The 25016-nt window shown below is 35.9% G+C and overlaps 2 protein-coding genes across 3 annotated transcripts; one reads left to right on the top strand and one right to left on the bottom strand.

Moving 5' to 3' along the window:
* The first annotated feature begins 701 nt into the window (after nt 1-701).
* Nucleotides 702-17511, top strand: LOC108340458 (transmembrane E3 ubiquitin-protein ligase FLY2). Of its 2 annotated transcripts, XM_017577859.2 has the most exons (15): nt 708-1363; nt 2051-2123; nt 3497-3624; nt 5099-5214; nt 6021-6081; nt 6905-6971; nt 7088-7165; nt 14160-14317; nt 14452-14511; nt 14628-14721; nt 15453-15620; nt 15964-16292; nt 16609-16725; nt 16812-16973; nt 17334-17511. In XM_017577859.2, exons 1-14 carry the CDS (start codon nt 1187-1189, stop codon nt 16911-16913), a joined length of 1728 nt encoding a protein of 575 aa, XP_017433348.1. In that variant the 5' UTR covers nt 708-1186; the 3' UTR covers nt 16914-16973; nt 17334-17511. The 2 variants fall into 2 exon arrangements, with proteins under 2 accessions (XP_017433349.1, XP_017433348.1); XM_017577860.2 differs by lacking the exon at nt 16609-16725 and having other exon boundaries at nt 702-1363.
* Nucleotides 17512-19626: 2115 nt separating this feature from the next.
* On the bottom strand, nt 19627-22051 carry LOC108339859 (leucine-rich repeat extensin-like protein 4). The gene has a single exon (XM_017577077.2). It carries the CDS (start codon nt 21210-21212, stop codon nt 19974-19976), a length of 1239 nt encoding a protein of 412 aa, XP_017432566.1. The 5' UTR covers nt 21213-22051; the 3' UTR covers nt 19627-19973.
* Nucleotides 22052-25016: the final 2965 nt, after the last annotated feature.

Here is a 25016-nt window from a genome sequence, read left to right as displayed (position 1 = left end):
GAGTGGTTCGAGCGGAGGAGAATCAACTACTTTCACGACCATGAGAGAGGGATTTTGTTCCTTCAGTTCTCTTCCACTCGCTGTCCCGCAATTTACACGGCTGCGGACGTTGCGACTCCGGGATTTGATTCTTCCGTCACGGGAAGAGTTAAGGCGTTGTGGTGGGTTTCCAAGAGAAGGGAAGTGCCACAGGAGAGGAGGTTGTGGGGGCCAAATTGGTGAGGGAGGAAGTGAGAGAGAGGGGTGAATTGCGGCGTGTGGCCGCAGGGGCGGTGGAGACGGAGAAGGAGGTCAGGTTGGCCTCCGCATTCAGAGAGAGGTTGTTGATGAGGAACTGCTCCGCCTATAGACGCCAGCCAACTAGATGCCTCAGTTTGCCACTTCATAACATAATTAACGGAGTTAACTGCATATAACAGAGATCCTATTATTGAATCACATTTACCAAATTAGGGACTTAATTGATCACTTTTAAAATTGGAGGACCCAATTGAAACGAACCCGCAAATATAGGACCTTCGAACCTATTAAACCTTAAATAGAATAATACTTCTTGCTCTCTTATTTTCATAAAAATAGTTTCAAAAATTAATATTTTATTTATTTTCCACCAAACAAAGAATGTCTTTGTCGTATTTTTCATTTCTTTCACCTATCTACTTCGTTTCTATCATCCTAAAGAAAATTTCAAGGAAAAAAAAGTGTGCCTGGCACGTGCGAACACCTCCCTCAGGGCGCGTGTAGATTTTCCTTTGTAGCAAACCGCAGCCTACTCCATGGACCATGGTACATTACACCCAACCTCGTCAACCACGGCTTCTAGTCCAACTCACTTCTTCTCCATCAAATCCAAAACCATATTATATTCTCTTAATCTATAATTTTCCATTTTTAATTAGAGCAAAGTTGGATTCATTTGGTGGCAGACCTTGCTGGTGAAGCCAAATTGTGTTTCCAAGTCGTTGGCCTTTCACTGTCTCCACTCTCTTATCTGAATCAACCTCTCACTGGTGGGACTCGTTGTTGTGACCCGGCGAGCGATTCGTTCCTTTGACTCCTTTTGAAGCAACCCTTTGGCTTTCATAAGCGATTTCCTGTGATGGGTTTTGGATTTTTCTTTTTGATTCCCTGTGATCAGTTGCCACAACTGGGAACTGGGCTGTTCAAATTGTAGTTTCTGTGTGGTATGGTGTGTTTGGGGTTTGACATGGTTGAGGTTGACTTTCAAAGGTTGGAACTTGAGAGGAGGGAAGTGAGGATTTTGTTGAGAATTTCATGTGGGTGGTTGGTTTTTTTGTTGTTTCTGAGTCCTGTGGCGGGTTTGAGACCCTTAAGGGATAAAACCAATTCCTGGGGTGATGAGGTATGTTTGTTGTTTTGTATTGTTTTTTGGTTTCTTTGTTGCAATTGGGTTTAGAATTAGCTCCTTTATTGTGTTTTGGGGTGGGAATTGTTGAGGTTGACTGTCAAATTGAACCTAAATTTTGTATGCTTTGTTTTGGCCTTATAACTGATCATTTCTTGCTTCAAGTTTAGTTTCGAATTAATGAGCTTAGAGGGGTTGCTTAGGTTAGGTGCTACTTTTATTTGTCTTTTTATTTTTGCCTGTTGTGAAAGTGGAAACATAAATTTTGATGTTTAATGTCAGGCTTGAGTGAGATAAAAAACGTGGTTTTTATAAAGGGCCGAAGGCATTTGCACGAGTTGAGTTGAGTTTGAAGTTAATATGTTTAGAATGCCTTGATGCGGTATCAATTCTTTGTATACATTTGCTGAACTTGTATTTAGAAATAAATGAAACATATTGATTCATCAAATGAGAAACAAATTGGATATTTTACAATAGTTTATTGTAATGAGTCATTTATTATAGTTGTGGCGTGTTGTTGTAAGCCCCTTAACATTTCTCCTAGAACTATCATTTTACCACAGGCCCACAAACCAACAAGGTTTCACATTAAAAACTAAACATTCCTTTCAGTGATAAATTAATATTTTAATGCTTGTGTTAAATACATTCGTTTACTTGTATTGACATTGCTTCTTTCAGTGGGTTTTTACGAGAAAAGACGAAAGTGACTTAGGTCCATTTTCACAATGGAACATAACTGGAACTTACAGAGGTTGGTATTCTTTACTTACATAAATGTATGTTTAGATTGACCACAGTGGGGTATGGTTTTGGTTTGTTATACAAATGTTTGATGTAATTAGTTGCATAATTGCATGTGTTTGACTGTTGAGTTTCTACTGTTTGAGATCCCACATTGACTTTATTAGATATGACCAGAGTAGACTTAATAAATGCTTGGACTAGACTTGCCTCACAAGCTAGCTCTGGGGTTGAGTTATGTTAGTTCAAATTCAAGACGGTATCAAAACCTATCGAAGATATGATATTGAGATACCTTTAACTATCCTGAAATCTATTAGCCCCCATGGTTTTCGCATGCAATATATATAAAAAATACTTCAATATGTTTCTAGTCCCTATAATATATCTGTTTTGTCATTTTAGTTATAATTCTTTTCCCATGGTTTTGGTCCATACAAAATTTTGTTTAGTATTTCTAAAATTATAAACTTCTGATATCAGTTCCTCTTATATTAGAATATGTTCATTATAATCGTTATTATTTAAGAAACATCCTCCTTGTTCTCCAATCGACATGTCATTGTTCAACAGTTAGAGGAATAAAACCATATAATAAAATTATAAACGGACTAAAACAACAAGAAATAAATTATAGGGGTGAAAAGCATAAAATGTATATGGACTATAATCATATTTAAGCATAAGAAAGGCTAGTTCTATATCCTCCCTTCCATGCTCTAGGTGTCCAATCCTATGTGTGTTGAGATCTCATATCAACTGTACATATGGTCAAAGTTGAGCTTATAAAGGTTTAGAGAATCCTCATCTCATGAGCTAGCTTTTGCAGGTGAGTGTCTATTGGGAGGATACATGATTGGAAAATAATTTTTTCTATCCCTACTTGAATTTTTTAATCACTTCAAGTTTTATGATTTTTGTGGATCAATTTGTCTTTATTGAGGACTGTGATAGCAATCTTTGGAGAACCACACCACAAAAGACTAGCCATTTTAGTTGGAGAACCCAAGGCTTAAAAGCCCCACACTAGAATCTCATACTTTCAAAATGGGACTGAAGTCTCATATCTTGCTATTGGATCCTATGACTATGCTTCTTAACTTCTTGGTTAAGTACATAAACATTCTTAGTTTACTACCACTGGACGGAATATAATGTCAAAGATCATCTGTTTATAAAATTGGAAACTTTGCTCCCATGGACCAACTAAACCTATGACATTTGGCCTAATAATGTTTTAAAAGGACTTTTATTCAATTTATTAAAATATGAATGAGCGCATATTTATAATAAACATTGTTCACTAATTTGTTTTGAAATGAGTTTACAAGCTGGTATTGTTACGGTGTGATGATATGTCTATGTTGTCATCTTTGAATGCAGGGACTTGGAAGTTTTTAGATACAACAAATGGTTCTACAAGATTTCCAGACATCAGAAAAATAAATGGAAATTCTGTAATTGAATTAGTTAGTGTGCCAACAAAGATAACTGGTGTACATTATGTGCAGGTGAGTTGTTGAATTATATGGATAGACTTGAATAATGAGAGGGAATAAAGAAATATATTATTAATATTAATAACAATCATTCTAATTACATTGTCAACTCCTCTATTTGTAGCAATCACACTCTCTTAAGAAGGGGAATAAAATCTGATAGAATGAATATAAAGATTCTAAGGATATTTTTTCCTAATTACTATAGAGATACTAGGATATTTATATCCTAATAATCCCCTATTTACAATAAATAGATTCAGAAGGAAGTCAGCTTCAGTTGTGATACGGTTTTGCATTTGTTCTCGTATATTTAAAATAACATCAACTTCTAATGAAGAAGCTTTTAGGTTCTTTACCTAAGTGTTTAAATTGTATTCACTTAGGTTAATACTGTGAATAATTATCTAAAATATCAAGGGGATCAAAGGTTCCTTTCAGTTCTGTCCTCTTGATATGCTAAAGAATTAATCAAAATCTCTCTTTTCATTATGTTTTTCCTTGATGGTTACATTACTCCATCCCAATTTAGCTCAAGATAATTTGCAATTTAGTGTTACGCATTGTACTAATACCAATAGAGCCTACTAAAACTTCAAACATAATAAGATTCCTAGCAGGTAAATAACCCTACTAATCGAACCCTAAGTATGCAATGAATAGTAGGGATTTTTTGTAAATGAATAAATATTTCAAACTCATCTGACGGGGCCTTGTTCAGTGTAATAAATGCTTTTGTATGATGGCATGAAATCACGTCTCTAAAGACCTCAAGAGTCTGTTAGAATCAGCTACAAGTTCTAGATATGTTGAGGGGTCTGTTAGAGATCATATATCGACTAGAGATATTATCAAATTATAATATATATATATGTGGGTGCAAACTTGACTTAAAAAGATAGTTTTATAATATTGAGTTAGACTTAAAGTTCAGTTTTTAAGACAATTATATTTTGTATACTGGCAGTCACTGTCATTACATCATGTGTATTTTGGTTGTAGAGGATTTTTGGTAGTCAAGTATTACCTTTTGGGTTTCATTTCTGACAGGGTTGGTTGCTCAGTTTTTTTGTGAGGTTATCTGAAAGGTCTTTAAGGGGGATGTCTTTGGCAATATTTAGAGAGTTTTATCTGCTGCATGTTTCATGCTTAGTCTCTTTTCTATTTTGTTTCTTTCTCGGTGCAGTTTTCTGTTATTACTGAAAATTTGTATCCTCTTGAGGTTGTCTTTCTCTTTTCTTTCTTAATAAATTATTTGTTCATCCATAAAAGTGAATATTCTGAATATCAATTTTTCAATACACTAGAGCACGAGCACTCATTTATCATAATTTAATCTAAGGTTGAACACCATATTTTTGAGATTATGAAACCAAATACATTACCCTTTTGTTGCACTAAACAGTAATATATTTTTGTATTGATGATGTTTAGATGTCATGTGAAATTCTCGCTGATCATTTCTACTTTTTATGCTATTTATCAGGGGGTAGTCATATTCCATGATGTATTTGACAATGAATACAATGTTGGTGGTGCTCAAATCAGAGTAGAAGGTGTATATATATGGCCTTATAGGCAGCTTCGAATGGTAGCCAACAGGTGAATGTCAATATGTTGTGGAGCTCAATCTATAATGCTACCTTATTGGATTTAGATATCTACGGCATTGTGTCTATGATCTATTTTTTTTCCTGGGCTAAATGTTTTTATTCATAATATTTTGCAAGTTGCTATCTGATAAATTATACCTTCCTTTTCTAGCTAAATCAGTATTGTTTATTTGCTACAGGGAATTGGTATTTAATAATGAAAAAATGGGTAATTAAGTAAAAAGTTCCTAATTCTGCATCAAAAACACAGTAAAGACTTCAGAACATCAGTTTAGCCTAAAACTGATTGTGATAAACTGGTAGTGAAACAATAGATTAATCAAGAAAAACTCATCTTTTGTTTAGTGCTTTAGTACTTCATTAGTATTACTTGGGACACATGCCTCATATTTCAAAGCTATCTATAGGCAGTTTTGAATTCAATTCCATGCAATCTGCGAAATCCATTTTGACTTGTAGAAGCTATCAGCACCCTGAACATAAAATCTAACACATTTTGTTTTCTAATGGTGGAGATTATGGAATAGTTTTGATTTAACCTTATTTTTTGACCTTGCATTACTTTTGTCTGTATAACCATTTAATTTGAAGAGAAGTTGGCTCAGCTATCATGATTTTTAAAATTTATTTTCTTCCTAGTTTAGCCTTTAATCATGAATAAGTTTTTTATAGGTGTGTTATTTGTTGAGTTGTATTTTATTTGTTAATCAAAATTAATTTACAATTCAAATAGTGGTGCTAAGCCTACAATATTTAAATGTGCTGAATAGTTTCTTTATTATTTTCTTATTGTAGTGGTAAAGATGGGGGACTAAATCCGGAGGGAGACTATATTTTATCAAATCCATATCATCTGGTACTGGGTCTTTTTTTCACTAGAAAATGTTTATTATTCTGTATAATTGACATTTGATAGACTCCTGAAATTTAAGGATGGTATGATCCAAATCTGTCTTGGCCTTTTCATGGGTTTCATTTTATTTGACATCACAAGTTCATCTATTATAAGGAAAGGAATTTTTTATGTGCATTAGAATTATAATCCTAAGTCATGTCTATACGCTGGGGTGGACAAAAACTACGGAAGGAATAAACAATAAGTGCATTCTTGTAGCTTTAAATGTTAAAACTGTGTATGTAAAAATTTCTCAATGTTATAATCCCTTTATATATCTCAAAATCATGTTGAGTAAGACTGGGATGTCAGCATAAGTTACATAACCGAAAAGAGGATGAGGGTCAGCCATGACCTGACCCAAAAGCTCTGGTAGTATATAAAAGGAGAAAGAAAGTCCAGTAATATATGATAGGGGTTCCGAACGGATATTATTGTGTCTGTTATTTCTGTTAAGACAGTTAAGGAGAGAAGGTATAAATAGACCCTTTCTAGGGTAGTTAGATTCAGTGAATAGTTTACTTTGTTGTAACAGGGTTTGTTCCTTGTGAGAAAAGAGAGGACTCATTTGTATACCATACTTCAGTAATAAAGAGGATAATATTTCTGTACTACATCTCTTTGTTTCTCTCTAAGATAAGATCATAAGGATTCCTAACACCATTTGAGGAGTATAAGTGCTGGCATCTATGATTGTCATGTAAACATGATCATATTTGTTACTTTTGGGAGTATAATGAGCATTATGAGTACTTAATTGTTATACATGGCTTTCTGAATACAGCTTGGAGTTTTCTCATCTCAAGTATTCCAAGAATCTTCACGACAAAAGATGTGGAGAAGAAAACATTGTAATTTGTCTATTTCACCAGTATATTTTAAAGAGATCCCCTCTCCCAACAACCTTGATGGTTTTTCTCATATAACCTACTAAAACTTTCTATGCTTATGTTTTCCCTTATTGCAGCTCCATTGCACGGAATGGAGAAACATTGCAATGTAGAAATAGCTGCACAGGTTTCACGCCTGTCATTGTCAAAACATGGTACTTGAGTTCTCTCAGCGGATGAATATTCTTTGTTCCTTTTTGTTTATGCTGTTTTTATAGATACATTAAATGTTATATTTCATTTGCCTTTCCCTCCAAATTTCACTAATTGTTGTAAGATTAGATATTTGTTTCCTTATTCTGTTTTTGTACAGGTTTATTCAGAATTATTTTCTGTAATTATTGTTAAGATAGAAAATTATTAGCATATTTTTTGCAAACTAGTTTTGAATTGATTAGTTAGCCTATATATTTGGAACATTCCAATTTTCAGTGTTATTTTCCTGTGTAAGGTCTTAAAAAACAACCTGTTTTTTCTCTTTCCTTTTCTTGAACATTTTCACTCAACCACAGATTAAGGTTCATTATCAACGTTCTTAACTTTCTTAGACTTCTCATTTCCAGTGAGGTTAAGCACTAACTTGTCATTCCTAATTATCTCCCTCCCAAAATTACTTAAGAAGTCACAGGTTTATCACCTTGCCACCACATGATTCTTGTATTTGAAACTTATTGGGTTTTCTATTCATGGATTTTAAAACAAACATCAATGATCAAGACTCTGTTTTTTTGTAAGATTTTCCTAGGACCACCTTGCCATTCTTGCAAGCTCTATTATCTCCAAAGGTCCTTACCAAAAGGAAATCTTTTTGTAACCTTGATGTTCTTACCAAAATGTATCAAGCAGTCTTTGAGGAGGAATCGTCACTCTTGAGTGTCGGGCTGCTACTGGTGAGTAGTCCGAGCCAAGCTCCAAGTGTGATCAAAGAGGAGATCCACGTACAAAAAAATTTTCATTGCTTGTCACTAAGAGAGTGAAGATCTGTGTAATGATAACGAGTGGAGAGAATATGAAAGAAAGAGTGGATACTTCTTGAATACTTTGTGGTATATATAGAGCTATTGAGCCTAGAGATATTGGCTTTAACAAATAAAAGATATTAATAGATAAAAGATAATGATATATGTATATAATCTTGGGGAATCTGCTCATGTATGTCGGGATCTGTTTTTGGAGGAGTTGGGTACTTCATATAGGTTGGTTCTAGGCCCCAAGATTTGGGCTTGGGATGTACACTTGAGATTCCACACTTCTAAGTTAGTACAAGTTCCTCCTACTTTTGAAAACAAGTGTGCATAATCTTGAAATCGTATGACATTGCAACATCAAGAATAGACTAACCACTCTTCCTCATTTAGATCTTAAGAACCAAAATTACCATGATCTTCTATAAATCCCCTTACCTAACTACCAACATACTCATTTAGATCCCTGCCTACGATATTGTTTTTCTCTTGTTGAACGTCTTGAGCCAATCCTTCAAAATCATTCTAAAACTTCTTTTCTACTTTTGATGCATAAACACTAATGATATTGATATAGCAATTTAGGATAATCTAATTTTGATCTTAACTACCCAAATATTCTAGAATAAAGGAGAATGAAATCAGACCACATTTGAATAATTTGATTTTAACTACAGTAATCTTCTAGAATATTTATTTGAATTTCAAATTTAAAAGAAAAATGCAGATACAAAATCGGTTCAAGATCCTGATATACAGTGCTATATCACTTGAATTTTCCAGTTTTATTTTTTAATTTCAAATTTACTCTTTCTCTGTGTCATTGCTCTAGGGTTCTCTATTATTTAGCATATGCATACAGAATCTTTTTCTCCAGTTTTCACATTACGATTTGAACCTTCTGTGAGAAGCTTTATGGTTTTAATTTTTGTGGGGATTAATTTTGTAGGAATTAATGTAATTCAATGTCTTGGAAGGCTTGGGTAATAAGAATAAACGAAATCAAGAGACAAAAGGTCTTAAAAATATCAAATGAAGCATTATTATTTGCATTTCACGTATGTATCTAGTTGTCACAGATTGTGGTAACTTTCAGGATACATACATATCTTTAAACTGGCTGCATGACAAGGTTGATTTTAGCCTTTCTTTTGTTCTTCCCATTTTGTGAAGGATTCTTTTCAGTCAGATATGCATAAACGTTAAAGATTTCTTCTCACTGTGGGTTTCCTTTAGTTCTTTATTATCTTGTGCTGACAGATGAGCTATCCTCTTCTCATATTCTCTCCTGTTTCTAATAAAATGACATTGTTAGAATATTTACCCTATTTATCATGATTATATTGTGTCTTTGGTTACCCTATTTATCATGATTATATTGTGTCTAAGGTTATCCTATTTATCATGATTATATGTGTCTAGAGTTACCTTATTTATCATCATTATATTGTGTGTAATAAAGTTACCCTAATTATCATGTACTCTTGTATCAATTTATTTTTATAAATAGAAAATTATGAGAGGGATCAATTAAGCCCTCAAGAATTATTTCTTTTCAATCTCAAGTTGGTATCAAAGCAGGTTGTCTGAGTCTCTTCCTACTCTGTCTTTGTTGCCGCCGGTGGCCAGTGCCGCCATTGGCGGCCTTACAAATTTCATCTTTTCTTAAATACCTAAATGAGTATCTAGTCTCCAAACCCTAGTTGCTGTCCACACCTTTCTGACACTGTTTGCCGCTGTTTGGTGCTGTTTGTCGCTGTCTAACGCCGTTTGCCGTTGCCTGCGTCGTTTGCCGTTGTCCACTGTGAGGAGCTGTCTACATAAGTTTGTCACCATCAACCTCTATTTCCTGACGCTGTCCGCTAATGCCCGCCACCGGTCACTGCCACAGTTTAGTCCGGTGACCAATGGATCTGGATCGCCTCCTTGAGCGATGGTCAACCCTGCCTGTGTCGATGGCTAGTTCTCATCCAATCACCACCACGCACGCCACATCTGTTCTACCTCCGCCACCGCTGCCGTCTCGTTTTCTCTGGCGAAGTTAGGAGTTTTGTGAGCATTAAGGAGCGCGACCCATCCCTGTTGTCGCTACCTCATTCTCCTTCACACGCACCGTCACGGACGACTTCTCTTTGATCAGCTTCCGGTGCGATGTCAGAATCATATCGCGACACTACCGTTCGTCTCGCTGGACCAAAAGAAAAAAGAATTCTTTGTTTCAGCATTGTTCCTTAGCATCTTTCATAATGTGTGTTTAGCTTTACATATTGTAGCAGTTGTGATGTTTCTAATGGCTTGTGTCATTTATTTACAAGTCTCCAAGGAGAGTCAGTGCTATTAACTTGTTGACACAAGGAATTTCAAAACCAAAGTCATAGGTTGAAGGTTCCTCATGAGGGGAGTCTATTTCTAGCAAGATTCAGAATCTTAGTCAAACAATTTCACCAGTCCCTTGTGAGATCTATTTTTGGATGCTTTAATGAATAAAGGAGACCATAATGATCTTCTACCTTCACGATTTGTCTCGACGCGTCGTCATTTCCGTCGTTTGCCGTGAGGAGGAGTATGTTTCCATCCACTGCAATATGTTTCCAGCCACTGCATGCCCCATCAGTCAGTGATGGCAGTCCCTACATGCCCCATCAGTCAGTGATGACAGTCCCTGCAATTTTGTCGCTTTCAATCACTGCAGGCCCCATCAGTCAATGATGGCAATTTAATCCCTGTAGTTTGTCGCTTTTAGCCACTACATGCCCCATCCTTACTTGATGGCAGTTTAGTCCCTGCAGTTTGGTCGCTTTCAACCACTACAGGCCCCATCAGTCACTTATGGCAATTTAATCCTGTAGTTTGTCACTCTTAGCCACTACAGGCCCCATCCTTACTTGATGGCAGTTTAGTCCCTGTAGTTTGATCTCTTTTAGCCACTGCAAGTCCCATCCTTTCTCGATGGAATCCAGTCTCTGCAGTTTGTCGCTTTTAGTCATGCAGGCCCCATCCTTACTTGATGGCAATCCAGTTTTTGCAGTTTGTCGCTGTCTACCACTCGTCATTCACTTTTGATGGAAATCAACTTTGTCAAAGTCATCCTACTTGAAGGTTCATGGTGCTAGATGAAGTTTCGTGGTTGTCCAATAATATTCTCTATAAGCTTATTGGTTACGCTAGTTTGTGAGTCCAATTTGGTTTATACCCTCGATGGTCTGAAGCATATGTGCATCTTGTTCGGAGAACCATGTCTATTGTCTCGACATTTTAGACAAGTTGATTTTGTTGGATTGAGTTTGTGAAAATGGAATTCTATTGAATCACTTGGTTAATCCACCCTTCTCCTTAATCCTATATTTATAGGATTAAGTGAATAGAACACACCTCACACACACTCATATACAACATATACACACTCACAGCTCACATACACTTAAACACAACTTAAACACAATAACCAATAATTCTAACACTCCCCCTCAAGCTGGAGCATACAAATTGTATGAACTAAGCTTGGAATAGATAAACTCAGTGTTGAACTAGATGATTTGTCTTCAAGAGTGTGAGGTTCAAGAGTGTGAGGCAAACATAGATAGACTAACAGTAGCTTGTGAAACTTCAACTTCAAAAGTGAATGAAGGAGGGCAGTGGTGGACAATGACAAACTACAAGGACTGATTCCCAATCAATGATGGATGAGTGACGGGATCAACAGTAGTAGCTGAAAGCTAAGAGCTACAAAACTGCAGGGACTACACTAAATCCTCATCAATGATGGATGGGTGACGGAATCAACAATAGTAGCTGAAATCTACAAAACTGCAGGGACTACACCCATATTTATGTGACTTGTAATGTCTTGGAAACGTACTCCCCCTTAGTGTGAAGGGCGGAAATGTGAGATATCACAGTTGCTGCTGGACCACTAAAACAAAACAAAATATTAAGTTACAATGCTGAAACAAAGGCATCAAAGATCCAAAGACATGTTGGAGGTCCAAAATTCTTTGTTGGACAACTCCAAGTGGTGATACTTAGTAGTGTGTCACAAGTAGACAAACAGCGACAAACGGCGCCTGGACAGCGGGAAACGGTGCCTGGACAGCGGGAAACGGCGCCTAGACAGCGGAAAATGGTGGAGTTGAAGACAGACGAAGATGACAGCAATGGCTGCTCTGGAGGGTCTGAACAGAGAGAGGGAGGTCCGGCGAGACGACCGGCAGCGGCGCGGTTTGATGCCGACGCCGAGAAGGCGGCGCGTGATGAACACGCGTCCGAGATCTACCGGAGAGAGGAGGCGCGTGACGGTGCATGCGGACGAGACAGAGACGGCGACCACCAGGGTTAGGTCGCGTTTGAAGAGACGGTTCAGATCCACTGGACACCAGTCGGAACTGTGACGGTGGCCGACGAGCAGGCGGCGGGTGACAACACGCACTCGAGACTGGCTGAAGGAAGGCGGCGCGTGGAGGCGCATAGAGAGGAGTCCGGTCTTGACTCCGACGAGGTTGGCCGTCGCTCGAGGAGACGGTCCAGATATGCTGGTCACCGGTCGAAACCGTGACGGTGGACGGCGTAGATCGGAGAGATCTGATGCTCGTGGCGGCTCTTGAAACCGGCGTGGTTGGCCGTCGCTCGAAGAGACAGTCCAGATCCGCAGGTTACCGGCTAAAACTGCGGTTGTGGCCGGCGGTGGTCGGCGACAACGACGACAGTGGCGACAGTGGCCGGCCGCGGAAAGAGATTGACGGCGGACCATGGCTGGCAATGGTACAGATTGTGGCACATATTTAAGAAGAAGAGAAAGGGGTGCCCACTGGGGCTGCCGGCGGCCGGTAGACAGCAGAGGCCACAAGAAGAGATCAGAGAACCTGCTCTGATACCATGTGAAAATGGAATTCTATTGAATCACTTGGTTAATCCACCCTTCTCCTTAATCCTATATTTATAGGATTAAGTGAATGGAACACACCTCACACACACTCATATACAGCATATACACACTCACAACTCACATACACTTAAACACAACTTAAACACAATAACCAATAATTCTAACAGAGTTTATTTATTCCAAGCTTGTCACATACAATTTGTATGCTCCAGCTTGAGGGGGGAGTGTTAGAATATTTACCCTATTTATCATGATTATATTGTGTTTAGGATTACCCTATTTATCATGATTATATTGTGTCTAGGGTTACCCTATTTATCATGATTATATTGTGTCTAGGGTTACCTTATTTATCATGATTATATTGTGTCTAATAAAGTTATCCTAATTATCATGTACTTTTGTATCAATTTATTTTTATAAATAGAAGATTATGAGAATGATCAATTAAGTCCTCAAGAATTATTTCTTTTCAATCTTAAGTGACAAATTTAGATAAAAATTTGAAACTTCGGTTTTAAAAAGTATGCTATAGAGCAGCTACTGCGGTGTAGCTATGTGGAAGGGCCCTTGCCCTCTAAAGAGGCTGCTGTAGTGTAACAATTTTGTGTAGTGGTTGTAACAGACCATATAGCATGTTGTATAGCAGCTTTAGCAGGCACTGCAGTGATGCTATTTGTTGATTCCACAAAATACCTTAGAACAGAGACATTATGGCTTTTCTGGACAGCTATTTTTTGGGATTTTAATTTCTAAAATTGAAATCTGCAGATGTAACAACTGCGAAAATGATAAAAGACTTGAATTTAGAAGATGATGACTTATAATTCCAATCTAGGACACTGGTATTTGACTTTTGTTGGTTTTTGGTTGTATGTTTTGTTTTTGACACCTTTGACTTTTGGTAGTTATTTATTATAAATTTTGAGTAATTTCTATCATTTTTGAAATTTATATATATATATATATAATAAATGTGTAAACTATAGAAGAAATTCAAAATAACTGTTATCCTGCTATGTTTTATCTCGTTATAGCATTTTGGAGCAGTCTGCTATGCACTACTATCCGGGATTTAAAACATTGGCTTGAATAACCATGGTGTAATGTCAATGGGAAACTTCTGAGCACATTTAATATCACAATTGCTGATTATTAATGAATATTGATTGTTAATGCAGAAGAATTTAAAGATGAATTATGACTCACTTTTTTCAAAGTTCATTGAGTGCAATCTTACTGCGGTTCAAAATATTGTTTTTTATCATATGATTTACCAAGGCTTTTTATGCTTTATTATAGAAGGGGAGCGTGATTCTTTTCAGCTAGTAGGGTTAGTGGAGAGTCCGTCTGTGGACGATGATGGGGACTGCTTCTCGCCTTTACAGTTAAATGCAACTTCTATTAACATTGAAGTCTACTATAATAAAGCAGTGAACTATACCTTGATGGTTACTTTTGTATCCTTCAGTCGTCAACTTTCTTTCTACTTTACCACTTCGTTATTGTCTGTTATTGTATGTTTTCCTTTCTTTCATCTTTAAACTCTTTTATTGTGCATTGCTGTGTTATTTCCTTAATGTACTTGTACCAGATCTCATTTTTGCAAGTTCTTCTTTTAATTCGGCAAATGGAGCATAGCAACACCCAATCTGTAAGGAATTGCTTCAAAATTTTGTTTGAAATTTCGTGGTATAGATTTAGTGAAGAATCTACTGGACAGTGTTTCATTATAAATTACAATGAATATTATTCATGTATACCTTGTAGGGGGCTGCTAAGGTTTCAATATTAACGATTGGTCAGCAAGCTATAGTAGATGCTTATCTTTGCCTTATACATTTGACTGCCGGAATACTAGTTGGTAAGTTTTTCAAATAAGTGCCAAGGATTTTCATATAACCAATTTAGATTGTTGTACAAACAGCTCTCTATCTGTCATCTTAAAAATCTCTAGTATCGTTGTAGAGTTTTGAGGTACCAATTTTGGGGATTCATAAAATATCAAAGGATCGTTTTTAATTTGAAGAGCTCGTTAAATACTTTTCTCTATGCTTAATTTTGTTTTCTGCCTAGCTGGCTTTAGAGCTGCATTTTATGGGCAATGTGAATATGCATTGGTGTGAGTATCCCCCACCCACTACACAAACACTGGTGCACGTCCCACAAAAAATGTATATCAATCTTGGCAGTGAACCCAATGGTGATTGGATGCACAAAACCTGTATATGCTTTCATTACCTCCTTGTACCTTCAAACCGAATGGACTTGTAATCAAACCGTATTAGTTCAATTACAACATCTTATTCTCAGAGCACCTCATAATTATATGTAGAAGTTTTTAAATCTGTGCCATGGGAAGAGATCAACTATCATCTTTGGTTCATGGTAGTGCATGAAGATTACAGTTAGTTCGGAATACGTAGTAGCTTTGAAGGTTGCACGCTTGTTGTTACCAAAAGGGAAGATTTTAATAGTATTTGTATTCAATTTGATTGTACATTGCGATGATAGATGTGACTTGAGTGGATGATTATTTTCTTTATTTGAGCTTGTCTTATGAATAATTGTTGTTACTACCTACCTGCCATGCAGAATCCTTGTTTAATGCTTTTGCGACTGCTGCATTTTTCAAGTTTGTGGTGTTCTCAATATTTGAGATGAGATATCTCCTTGCCATCTGGAAAGCAAGTAGGCCTTTGAGCAACGGTGAAGGTTGGGAAGCAATGAGGCGTGAACTATCAGTTTTATACAGCCGATTCTGTAAGTACACATTTAATTAAAGTTTTTTTGGTTGTATGATCTTGTTATCTCATCACTATGATATGCCCCGGAGTCATTTTTTCAGTAGGATAAATAAATGCAAGTTATTCTGTTTTTGTCATCTATGTTTTTTGTACTTTATTGGTTATATTTTTATTTAGGTCCCCATGTCATGTATTCTTAGAATGTGCATATCCGAGTATGTTCTATTCCACTCTATTGTTCAAGCACGCAGAATAACTTCGTTTATATTTCCGGTTACTTCAACTGGTGCAAGGATTTCCTTGTTTGAAGAAGTGAGACTCAGATCTAATCTAGCCTAACTGTTTAACTTCTTTTGCAGATGGAATCCTACTGGGAGGCATACTGCTCATGTATGAATTCCACAATCATTTGAGACTTATTCTTCTTCTTGTATACTCCTTTTGGATACCTCAGATAATCACCAATGTTGTTCGTGACTCACGCAAGCCATTGCATCCTCATTATATATTAGGCATAACTATTACTCGGCTAGCAATCCCATTATATATTTTTGGTTGTCCTGACAACTTCTTGCGTATAGAACCAGATCAGAGCTGGTGTGTTTGTTTGGCTATATTTGTTGGACTTCAAGCTGCAATTCTCTTGCTTCAGCACTATTTTGGGTCTTTGTGGTTCATTCCTCGTCAGGTTGGACCCAACTGTCTTGATTCTTTTTATCCACTTTTACTCATTTGATTTCATCATCTAACTCTTTTTCTAGACTGAAGTTATTTTACTTATAATTGATGTGCCTTTGATTGTTTGAAGGATTTGCTAGATATCCTTCAAAAATGGGTGGCTCTATTATCTATTTTCGATAATTTTGTCCTATAATATTGGTTACCTTGTTTCATTTTCTTTGATCATGAGCATGGTATTGATAATAACACGTATCACAATGCAGCTGGATGTTTCCTTTTTACAATGCTTCTCTCACATCTAGCTTTATCTTTGTCATTTGCAGTTTCTACCTGAAAAATACTGCTATTATAGGAGGTTTACTCATGATACAAATCACTCCACAGACTGTGTTATATGCATGACAGCCATTGATCTTTCTCCACGATCAAATGATTGCATGGCATGTGAATGTGTTACCTTTATCTATTGAAATCAATCTTTACAATCAGAACATACCACAAGTCTAATGCACTAACTCTTCCACAGGTGACCCCTTGTGATCATTTCTTCCACTCTGGTTGTTTGCAAAGATGGATGGATATAAAGATGGAGTGCCCAACATGCCGACGCCCTCTTCCACCTGCCTGAAGAGGTTTCCATTGTTCATATCAATAGGATCAACTCACACTGCCCAACTACATAATTTTGGTAATATGCTTAGTGCTTTCATTTATTTTTGTCTGATAAAATTCTGATGCAAGAGAATTGTACATCTTAGCAATTCTGTTGTTTGATGTTTCCTCCTCATTCCATATGCTATGAATATGGCTCCTTACATAATTTTGAAATGAAATGAACATTACTATTTCTTTCCTTTTTAAAGCATGAAAATATATGTTTTTTTCTCTTTCTTTTGTTAAAATGAGTAATTTTGTTTTTAAACTAGCTATTACTTCTTAGTTTTCTACTCGTTGCCTTATCTATTTTAGTCCAATGGTAGTCACTAGCTTCATTTCATCTTAACTTTGAAGCTTGCATTTTACAGACTTTTCTCCTTTTTTTTCGCAGGTTGGGATAGAATCCTTATTGCGTACGTAAAATTTCTACTTCGGTACAAGACCGAAATGCACTTCTCACAATTGTATCATGCATCATTGATATAATTTTAGTTTTTTTTTTCTTTCAGTGTTTATGTATCAATAATGTTGTACATTAGAAATTCAATATGATGTTCTTTTGACTTCTATTCTGTGCTTTTGGTTCATCTCTTTATTCTCCGTTAGTGCCACAAGTTTGTTTTCTCACCCATGGTTGTGTATATTTATATAAAAACTATGATTTCTTTGTAAAAAGTACTATAAAAAATTTTAAGCCAAAGGTATTGATGTAGTAAAAAAGGGACAAAATGTAAAGATAATATGATAGCACGAAAATAGGTAAATTTTCAAAATCAAGATTTACTACTTTTAATCTCTAATCCTATGATTTTTTTTTTTGCTTTAAATCTTTGATCAGAATTTGATTAGTCTTAGTTTTTGAAATTTTAATGCAATATTTAAATAATATTTTTTTAATCGATTAATCGTGCTTTTTGATGGTTCAAAGCTACCAAAAGATATTTGACAAATGATTAAAAGGTTTTTTTTGGCAACCTTAAACTGATAGAACATGGTTGGCGAGAATGATTAAATGATATTAAACAATTTTGCCTTTGTTATTTCTTTGTTTCTGATTTGCCTCACTTGTAAATAAAAAGGACCTGTGTTTCCCCAAGTGTATGCAACTAAGCCAAAGTCACGAATAGAACTAAGGCTTTCATTATGGATGAACATGGTGTTAATAACAAGTATTTTCAAGTAGAAAATGATGTAATAAGTAGAATGACATTTTCATCTCTGCATAAATGAACTACCAAAATTTGGCTTATGATTCGAGTGATCGTGTGGATGAGTGATGACAAATTTATGAACACCGAAAAACGGTGTCACAAACTTATTTAACAATCGGCAAGTGTGACCGAATCGTATCAAGTAATAAAACTAGGTAAGACCAAGTATCGTTTTCTCAAAAGACTCACGGCCTAGTTAGTTATCTGATTTGTTGATTATTTAAGACTTGTGAACGACTGATTGTAGGTTTTTAATACAAAAGACAGTAATTAAACATGTATGCATGAATGTGATCAATGACAAAAAGAGTAAAACAAACACGTAATGAATTATATGGATGAGTATGTTGTTGGGGTTATCAATTTCATCTTATCCACTCTCATATACTTTAGGAATTCATCAATATTTTCATCAATTGCTAATGTCACTCTCTAAATCACCTTGCAAGAAGGCCTATCCTTAATTACGAGTTCATACAATTCCTAGCATTCCTAGTAATTAATTCTTAAGTGCAGAAACTTAAAGGCAACCAATATGCTATTGGGAGAAATTCCCCGGATCTAGATTTCCTCGTACGTTCCCATATCGACAAAATCAATAATCATGACAATGAATGAGTTAAACAAAGCAAGCATTAAGTACAGAGGAAAAACCCTAACTAATGATGAAAGAAAGCATAAGTCTTAAAGTAAGATGTTAAAGCAAAATCCATATATGAGAGTTTCACAAGACTACATTGATTCCTCAACAACAATACAAGGTTTAGTTCACCATATTCATGGTGAAACTAGATGAACAATAATGAAAGCATGAAAGATAAAATCCTAGAAAGGTGAAAAGGGAGCCTGAGCATCCAAGATCTTCCTTCAAAGGGGTGGAAAAGAGAGTGTTTGCTTCGTCCCAGCCAAAGATACAAACCCTAGGAACACCTAAAGCTTATATACTATTCGTAAAATTACAGAAAATTAGGCCCAAGCCCAAAATAGTGCCGCTCAGCGGTAAGTGCGTGAGTTGTTTTCCTCCCCTCAGCGGCCTTTTCACTCCTCAGCGGAGCCAACGTGAGTTTCTGAGTGCCGCTCAGCGGTAAACTTCCGCTGAGCGGTAGTTGAGGCTTCTCCTTTTGCACTTTTTGATGTCTTTTCTGATTCCATCTCTATCCTTCTTCACTTCTTTCACCAAATTCACCTTAAAACCTGCATAAAACACTGAAATCAAGCATAAACCTGTCCAGCTCTCTTATTTCTAATAATATGATCAAAAGCATGATTTCAAGCTAGTTTCTAAGTGTTAAAGGTTGCTTTTAGTATCAAATTTAAGCATGAAAATAACAGTTTTTCAACTGTTATCAATGAGTAATTGCACATTGATGAATCATGTGACTTCCTAGTATGTTGTTACATATGCATTGAGAATAAAAAAAATACAACATGAAACTGTCAATTTTATTGCAAAAACAAAACAAACATGCTAAAAATAGTGACATCACAAAATTTGTAGGTCACTAAGATTGAATCTAATCGAATGTAATAATCTGTTAATCTGTTTTTTCATGAGAGAACCACGATTTTCTAAAATGGGATGAAGAAAAAGTGTTGTTCCAGAAGAAAGATTGGTCTCCTTTGAAGCTATTATATCCACAAAACGAGAGATATCTAGAACTCGCTCACTTCCTGTCAAATGAAACACTTTACAAGGAATAAGACGCATGACACCATAGAATACAGACACATTTAGCACACAACTTTGTATCTACAAGATCACTTCCTAACTCAAATTTGGACTTTTATTTTTCCTATTCATATCAATACAAACACTTTGCTTAAGGGTGGCTTGGTGCAAGAAGAGGAGCAGATACAGGCATTGCTGAGGGAATAGCAGCAGGTGGAACAGCCACTGAACCAGCAGAGACATTGCTCCCAACAACACAGCAAAGCTCAGAGCAATCAACTGGGTGTTCAAGTTTGGCACTGCATTCCTTTTGGCTCCTCTGCAGTGGCTTCTCTGGCAAACAGTTCCTTCTGTCATCAAACACTATTCTCTTTGATGTCAAGTTCTGACAGATGCCCTCTTCCTCACAGAAGAAGTTGTAAGAGAAAGTGAAGTTTGCCAAGTTTGGCAACTCACAAACCCCCATAGGGACAGTGCCACTCATCATGTTGTGTCCCAGGTTTAGTTGCTCCAAGTGAGACAACCCTGCAAGGCTATAAGGAATGGGGCCAACAATGCTGTTGAAACTCACATCCAGCACTCTAAGTTTGTAGAGAAACCCCACTTGCTGTGGCAAACAACCTGACAAGCTAGTGTTGATTAGCACAAGCTCCTCCAAAGTGTCAGCAAAGTTCACTATGCTCTCTGGAAGACACCCGCCAAATTTGTTGTTGGCAAAGACCAAGACAGAAACTGAGTTTTTGCCCAAGTTTGGAGGTATAGAACTGCTGAAGCGGTTGTTGTTGAGGAAAATGGCATCAAAGGTTTTGTTGAATAGTTGAGGAGGCAATGGCCCTTCAAATTCATTGTAGCGGAGGTCAAGGTAGGTGAGCATAGGAAGGGAAAGCAAAACCAAAGGAAAGGGACCAACAAACCTGTTGCTGCTAATATCAAGCTCATAGAGTAGAGTGAGGTTGGTTAAGGACATTGGCAGAATGCCACAGAAGCGGTTGTTACTAAGGTGAAGGAGTGCAAGGTCTGACAGAAGGCCTATTTCATCGGGTAGGAACCCTGCTATGTCTCCAAAGTTAAGGTCAATGCCAGCCACAACTCTCACTTCAGGATCATCAACTGAGGGAGCACAGTACACACCTGTGTAGTTGCAGACTGAAGGACCTACCCAATTGGCAGTGAAGTTATTTGGGTCTGAGTAGATCACTTGCTTCCATGCTTGGAGGCCAAGAAAGGCCATGTGAAGTCTTGGATTCAAGGGAGGATTCTCAGTGTGTTGAGGCTTGCGATGGTTGTGACTGTGCTTTGCATTAAGGTTGTTTGCGAAACAAGACAGGTGCACAAAAATGAGGAATAACACACTAATGGTAAAGGAACAAGATGCTGAAGTTGAAACCATTGCTTTTAGAGACTATGGCAATGAATGGCTAATGAGTGAATCACTATATATGCTAATAAATAAGAGAATTCTCTGGTCTATGCCCTCACACTCCAATTATAAACTACCTTATACATACATATAAAATAAGTTTGTAAATTAAAATAGCTATACTGAAAGTCATACTTAGAATATTTTCTGATTGGTTCAGAGTGTATAGAAATGAAACTCAGAACTCTTTTATGTGGCTTTGAGAGGAGAAAGCATAGTCTTCTGCTTAATCATGTTGTCCTGTTCACGTTTGAGATTAGTACAAAGCAAGATGGTTAGAGAATGGAATAATTCAAAGATGGGAAACTATGACAAGAACTTGTTAAAAGTGACGGTTAACCGTTACTAAAACCTACGAAAGAATGTAGTAGGGGTATTAGGTTGTTTCTGTAGCAATGAGTTTCTAGATGGCAGACATAATGGCATTGGTGACAGATACGGTTTGTACTTTGATACAAAGTCAATAGTGCTCTTGATTCTGTTTGCACTTGACCATGCGCATTACAAGGACTTATCTCCTTCCAGGTAATTTTCATAGTAGTTTGAGTGGAGTTGGAAAGGGACAGCAAGAGATGAAACTCTGATTAGAGGATCAAATGAGAACAGGGGTTTCTTTAAACCAAAGGGATGACAAAGAATTTTGTGTTAATTGAAGATTAGTCTCAGATTAGTGTGCAAAGTCCTCTGTGGCAACTACCCCTGCTTCAAGACTGTCTTCAACTCTTGCACAAACAAATCATCATTACTTTCACTAGTTTATCATGGAGTAAAACATTAACTTAAGATTCTTAAATCTTTTCGATATGTATAGCAGCTATTCAAATAATTATTTTCTTCTTCTTTATTCTAACCAATGTAACAAATTTAGAACATACTATTTATATGCATAAACTTGGAAAGAGTGTTTGATATAATGAATTTAGGTCTATCTTTTTTGTATTTTCATTTATAAATACAAATAACTCCACGCGCTCTACATACTTAGGAAATCAACATGTATTTATCTGTTATTGATTCTCAAATTATTATAAAGAAATGTGTTTCATTCTTAAACTAAATTATAAAGTATTTCATGTACTTTGTGAAAGTGATATAAGATATTCTCTCCAACAAATAACATATGAAAATTATATTATAATTCACATTAGAATTTTATTTGTCACATGAAAAATATTTCCTATTCATTTTTGTTGAAAAGAATGTTTTTGACTATTTTCATAAAATACAAAGACTAAATGTTTTATAATTTAGTTTAAAGACAAAATAATTTTTTTTATAGTAGTTTGAGGATGAAAATTATATTTAACCTTTTATTATAATCAAATGTAATTGCACATAAAATAAGAAAGAAAATTTTCTCAGCGTCTATTAGCTCACAACACATAATATAATTTTAGCTTATAATTTTTTTTTCTTCTAAAGAGATTCCTTCTGAGCACGCCCTTAATAATAAAAAAAAAACTGAAAAACATTAATATTAATTTTTGGACCCAAGTTAATTTTTCTCTCCTTTTGGGTCATTCCTTAACCCTGATTAAGTTCTATCCATTGACTTGTTAATTTGATGATTTTAACATAGACTAATCTAAGCATGAATGATCCTCACATTTTACCTACTGGTTTAAAAAGCATTCAACTATGTGAAGGAGTCATGTTCATCAATTGGTTCTTTCTTGTTGTTTATTATTTTTCTAAGAGTTAAAATTTAAAACATATGTGTGTAGTAATTAGTTACTTATGTTGGACTTTGAATTTTCTGGTATTACTATGTCTTAGAACTAAAGTTTGATCTATATATGAATAATTTTTACTTGAGTTACATTTATTTCTAATAAAAGATCCTTGTTTATTATTTTATATATATTTTTGTTTGTTTATGTAAAAGATTTTTAAGGGTAAAACCTACAATCATTGTAAAGTTTAGATAACAAGTTGAGTATGTGTTTTATTTATCATGTTTATATAAGTGTCTAGAAAGAATGAGTTTAGATACATGAACTACTTTTTTTTTTAAGAAATGAATATATCTTTCATTTTCAATTTTTAAACGCAATAAAATCATGACAAAAATTTCGAATTTTAAAACATACAATTTAAATATTGATAATGGACTATAATGATATTATTATATCATACTTAAAAATTGAAATAAAGAAAAATAATTTAATATTCTTAATCTTAATGGTTTTTATCACTTAGGTGAATTTGTGAATATGTGACAAGATTATATCAATGGTATAAGAGTTTTAGTTGGTCAAAATGAAATTCATTGTTATTCAAAAGAAGAGATCCACTTGCAAAAGATTATCTAATGTTTAAGTTACTAAAAAAAATTTAGGATTTTTATGAATATAGTGAGTATGAGTAATTATGAAGTGAGTATTGCTTAGGAAATACTAGTTATATTTATAAGATCCACATGAGTCATGGGTCTATATTTCCATTGAAATGATACTTACCTCAAGCATATAATAATAAGAGAGTTAATAATAATAAAGTTAATAATAACAAAATAATAAATAATAACAATAATACCAAATTGCCAAGATTATGTAGATATTATCCAAATAGACATAAGTTTGGGCAACTCCATATGAAGAGGCTTAATGGCCTTATTGGGTCGCACCATTTAGTATGTCTCTTGTTGGTACCAACAATCAGTATCGTCGAGTCGAGTAGCGGAATAAAATTGCGGAAAACGTGTTCGGTCAATTAAAATGGTTCCTTTAATTTTCTTACAAAAATATTATCGAATAGTTGATGTGTAGAAAATATAAAGAGTGTAAGGAGTAGAAAAATCACACACATGATTTTTATGCTGATTCGAATCAAAAGATTTTACGTCCAGTCGTTAATCACTATAAATAGTTATTAACCTTTTCACTAAAATATTGTTCACAAATTATAATAAGTTAAAATACAAATAAGAACAAAAAGAACTTTCCTTCGACAAATGAATCGGAAGTGAACTGCTTAGCCAACTGGAAGAGAACCACTCCGACCTTTGACACACAAAGCGCGAGCTTTTCCTATTCACAAGACTTGACAATGAGCACGAACTAGCACTTGATAACTTCCTCAGACTGCATTGTATTATCATAATCGCAAAGTTACTTTTGAAGGATTTGAAAGAGAGTGTATATATAGCCTACTGGTCTGAAACTGAAACGACATATTTCAACTGCCAGTGATAATCGATTATCAATGGATTATCTGTGCGACTTGGAACAGTTTGAATATTTACTCTTCAAACCAGTCAGCTTCAATTCTTCAACTCCTCCTACCGTTCGGCTTGAGCCCCGATCGCCTTTTGTTGTTCGACTCAAGTCCTTATCACTTTTTGTTGTTCGACTTGGTTTCTTACAGCTTTCTAGCGTTTGGTTTGATTCCTAACTGCCTTCCATCGTTCGATGCTAACTGCTCGATCTTGGTCATACCTCACATGGTCTCGGTCATGCCCTCTACCGCACGGTCCAAACTACTCGATCCTGATTGCTCGTGTCCTGATTGCTCAGTCCCGACTGCTTAGTCCTGACTACTCGGTCTTGGTCATCGTTTGTTAGTGATCGTTCGGTCTTGAACTGTGTTCGGCCAATGTTTATCCTGTGTTCGGCCTTCATTTGTTATACGTCGTTCGGTTTGCATCTATGTTCGGCCTTCAACTGTTTGTGACCGTTCAGTCTCAGTCATGCCTCTGCTCGGTTGCCAGGATCAATTCTTTCTACCACCACTTTACCGTCCAACCGCTCGGTCTCGTTCATGCCCTGCTTGGTC

Source organism: Vigna angularis, chromosome 5, assembly GCF_016808095.1.
Source record: "Vigna angularis cultivar LongXiaoDou No.4 chromosome 5, ASM1680809v1, whole genome shotgun sequence".
In the NCBI taxonomy this organism is placed as follows: Eukaryota; Viridiplantae; Streptophyta; class Magnoliopsida; order Fabales; family Fabaceae; genus Vigna; species Vigna angularis.
This window is presented reverse-complemented; position numbering and strand designations above follow the sequence as displayed.